The 4,305-nt window shown below is 41.0% G+C and overlaps 1 protein-coding gene across 1 annotated transcript; it reads left to right on the forward strand.

Annotated features, from left to right (window-relative positions):
- The first annotated feature begins 1,135 nt into the window (after positions 1–1,135).
- LOC129072933 (vomeronasal type-1 receptor 3-like) lies at positions 1,136–2,038 on the forward strand. Its single transcript, XM_054576531.1, has one exon. The coding sequence runs from the start codon at positions 1,136–1,138 to the stop codon at positions 2,036–2,038; it is 903 nt and encodes a 300-aa protein (XP_054432506.1).
- The last annotated feature ends 2,267 nt before the right edge of the window (positions 2,039–4,305 follow it).

The following is a 4,305-nucleotide window of genomic DNA, read 5'->3' on the forward strand; positions in this document are numbered from 1 at the left end:
ATTTATTTATTTATTTATTTATTTATTTTTGGTTGCTTTTCTTTCTTTTTTTTTAAAAAATTTTTTTAATTTACTTTTTAAATACATTTGTCTCTGCCTCCCCCCCACCTCTTTCCCTTGCCCCCTCCCACCTTCCCTCCCTCAGCTCTTCCCCTTTGGTTTTGTCCATGAGTCCTTGCTATATGTTCCTTGACTTTCCCCTTCCCTTCCCCTTCCCTGCCCCCCCCTTCTCTCTTGTCTCTGTTGATTTCTTTTCCTTTCAATGTTGCTGGTCATATTTTCCTTGCATCTCTGCATTGTTGGTTAGGTTCCGCTTATAGGTGAGATCATATGGTATTTGTCTTTCGCCCCCTGGCTTATTTTCATTCATCTTCTTTAATTTACATTGATCTTATAGAATCTCCCAACATATAACTTATATAGTTTTTGTAATTTACTACTTTACTTACTCGTACTTGATCATAGATTGAAATGTATTATGTGCTGGTCCCCTATCCTACCCGGGGCTGTGTCTTTTTTATCAGTCGTCTTTGGCCCTTCCCTTTTAAGAGCTCGTCTGAACAGTCATCGATTTCTAGTCTTTGCTTCTCTTTGTTGGTTGCACGCTCTCTTCTGTTTTAATTCACTTGTTTTAAGGCCATAATTTAAAAACTTGACTGTGTTTTATTTATTTCAAGTACACATTTAACCTTTTTCCTTATCAATATTATATGTCATTTTCTTCATTGTTCTATTTATCTGCTTTTGCAACTTATATTGGTCCTTTTTCTGGCTAATGACAGTATTTCTCATGTTTCTAAGATTTTTTTTGCCCATCAACTGTTTCCAAAAGTATAATTGTTGTTCTTTTTTATTCCTCATTTTCCTTTTTTTATGATTAAGTCTACTATCTTTTAGGCTAAATTCACTTGCATATCCTAATCCATTTTGCATATCTGAAATTGAAGTTATGGTTGTGGCAAATAACTTTTTCTATTGGATTTGATGTTACATCCCCTTTATATTTATATATCCCTGAAACTTGATAAACTACTTCTCAGTCTAATTATTTTTAATGTTTTTCACTGATAGTCGAATTGTTTATCTACAGGATGTGCTTACCTTGGTCGGAAGATCCAAGAGAAACAGACAGACAATGGTTTCCAGTGACACCCTTTTTGGGATCTTCCTCAGCATTCAGACTGGTGTTGGTTTCTTGGGGAATGGCTTGCTGTTTACAATCTACATGTACACCTTCTTAATTCTCCCTCGTCAGAAGAAGCCTGCCGACGGGATCCTTGCGCACCTGACTTTGGCTAATGCCCTGACCCTCATATTCAGATGGATGCCAAATATAATCTTTTCGTTTGGAATTAGGCCTGCATTAGGTGATATTGGGTGTAAAACAGTGCTCTATGTTCAGAGAGTTACCCGAAGCATTCCTCTGAACATAACCTCTCTCCAGAGTACATTTCAGGCAGTAACTATGGCTCCAAGGAATTATAAATGGGCCTGGCTCAAAAAGAAAATCCCTACACTCATTCAACCGTCTTTAGTTTTATTCTGGGTCATCAACATGGTCCTCTATTCTGACGTTATTGTAAACATTGTGGCCCGGGGGAATGTCACGGATGCTACATGTGCGTATTATACTCATTTTTGTAAAGTCATGTCATGTCTTCACCAGGTAGGAGTAACAATTCTTAGTACAATATTCATTCAGGATTTGTTCTTTCTCTTCCTAATGGCATGGAATAGTGTCTACATGATGACTGTCCTTTCCAGACACCACAAGCCAGCTAAGCTTGTCCGCAGTCGCACCTCATCATCCCGAAGCTCCCCTGAACACAAAGCGACCCACGTTATTCTCATACTGGTTTGCTGCTTTATTTCCTTTTACTGGACCAACAGCTTTCTTACTGCTTGTTCAGAGCTAGGAAACAGGAGAAGTTGGCAGCTGCACAACGTGAATACTGTTATTTCATCATGTTACCCGACCATCTGTCCTTTTGTTCTGATTAAAAATGAGCATAGAATTTCCAGAATGAATTTCATATAAACAAGGACCAGAGGATTTTCTCCTTTAGGAGGATTAAATGATCATACGAACACCACCAGCATCTGTCTTCACCACAAGGCTCATTTCGGTGTGTCCAGAGGCAGATGTGTATCAGTGGCTTGAGTGACATATTTATTCCCCGTCGTTCTGAGTTAACAAGGTAAAGAAGCATAAACAATGCATTTTCAACTTATGTAACATTGGAGACATTAAATGTAATGTTTAGATTACAATACTATTACATGTAGTTTAAACTTTAAAAGAATAGCATATGAAAAATGCAGTGATTTGTAATACTGGAAGGATTATGAAGTCATAAACTTATAAAAAGTGATAAACCAGCTAAAAGACAGTGTTTTCTTTTGGGGGTAAGTTAATTATGACCTTTAGTTAGGTGATTAAAGACTTGTGTCTTTCTATAAATTGTACTCTATACTTTCATATATCAGAAATATTTTTGGTTTTGTTTTTAACCAAAAACAATTTCTTATATGTGCATATCAATTCAGAACTGTGTTCAAACACATAATAATTATTTGCCACCAATTCAGATAAAGCAGGAACACTGAGGGGAAAAAGTGCGTTTTATCAGGAAGACTGTTGAGCATCCAGGCAAACCTGGGCTTTCAATTAGATTAAAAAACCAGGAGACGACAAGGCCAGTGCTCAGGGTCTTGGCACCTCCTGATGGAAGAGCTTCTCTCCATTTCCTGTCACCCCAAAGGATGGATGCCAAGCTCATGGAACCGCAGCAGTGTTTGTGTTAGACAGTTTGGTGTTGGGGTTAGGGCTGAAGTTAAGGTCCAGGTTCATGCTGGAGTTTAGTGCCAGAGCTCAAAATGGGGTTTGGATTCAGGTTAGGGTTAGAGTTAGGGTTAGGGTAGGGATCAGTGTCAGAGTTAGGATTCGAGTTGTGGGATCAGATTTGGGCTGGGCCTGGGGCCAAGTGTATGGCCTTGCCTGTGGGCTTATGGTTGGGGTTTTTGTTAGGCTTGGGGTTAAGGTCGTGTTGGTTATGGAAAGTAGCTAGGCTTTTTTTTTTTTTTTTTCACTTGTGCTTTTGGTTCTTCTTTAAGAATTTTTTGCCAGTTGAGGATTATGATGTATTACCTCTGTTTTGATATATAGTTTTATATTTACACTCTTACCTTTAGTCCTGAGATGTTTTCTGTTACTTCTGTTGTATCATAAAGTTAGATTCTAACTTTTCCCTTTTTTTTTAATGTTCATGGAAGAACCTCGTTATTGATTTTAGAGAGAGGGAAATGAAGAGAGAGAGAGATGGAGGGAGAGAGAGAGAGAGAGAGACAGAGAGAAAGGTGGGGGTGAGGGGAATGAGGGGGAAAGAGCTTGGTTCTGGGATAACCTGTGCTCCTACTGAGAAGTGTCATGCTAATTTTTCACTTTTTATTTCTTTTTAATGAGGTCATGTGAACAGAATATAAATTTTACCTTCTTAAACATTTTAAAGTGTACCCATCAGTGGCATTAAGTACATTCACCATGTTGTGTAACCATCACCGTATCTAGTTCCAGAACTTTTTCGTCTCCCCAAAGGAGACCCCTCATGCGTTAGCAGTCACTCCCCGGCTCCCACCCTGTGGCAGCCACCCATCTACTTTCAGGCCTTGGGTTTGCCTGTTCTGGTCATTTCCTATAAATGCTGTCATGGGGTATGTGCTCTTTTGCATCTGGCGTTTCTCTTGGCATGTGACATGTCTTCAAAGCGGCGGAGTTAAAGTTGATATTTTGAGAGCTTTTGTAAACTTCTCAGACCAAGTCACACCCTTAGGGTTCTGGGCAGCTGGCCCTGCCTGCGAATGCTGTCCAGGCTCGCTGTCCCCATTTCCCTGGGGAAGTGTCCTAAGGACCCACAGGGTGGTCAGGAGGGCTGGTGAGGGGGGTCTCTTCCTCTCTTGCCTCTCCGTCTCCTGCAGAGCTGCTCCCTTCGGTGCCCCCTGCAGTGCCTGGTGAAGATCAGAAGCTTCTAGGCCTAGGACTCTGTCCAAGAAGTGTCCCCTGCACAGGACTTCCAATTTCTTGTTCTCAGGAACGTCTGCCCACCACGAGGGCCACACCCTCATGCACGTGCTCTTTGTCACTGGGGTCGACCTTAAGATCCTGTTCAAAGAAGCGGGCGAGCGCACACCTGTTGGGGGTCCTCAACCCTGGGGCCTTGGCTTATCCCGCCTCTGACTTAGGACCAAAACTCGATCACTTTTATGCCCAAGAATGTGGAAGAAGTGCTTTTATTTTCATTCACGTGC

This window comes from Pteronotus mesoamericanus, unplaced genomic scaffold (assembly GCF_021234165.1).
Source record: "Pteronotus mesoamericanus isolate MK-2021 breed Mesoamerican mustached bat unplaced genomic scaffold, CSHL_Meso_final contig_116, whole genome shotgun sequence".
In the NCBI taxonomy this organism is placed as follows: domain Eukaryota; kingdom Metazoa; phylum Chordata; class Mammalia; order Chiroptera; family Mormoopidae; genus Pteronotus; species Pteronotus mesoamericanus.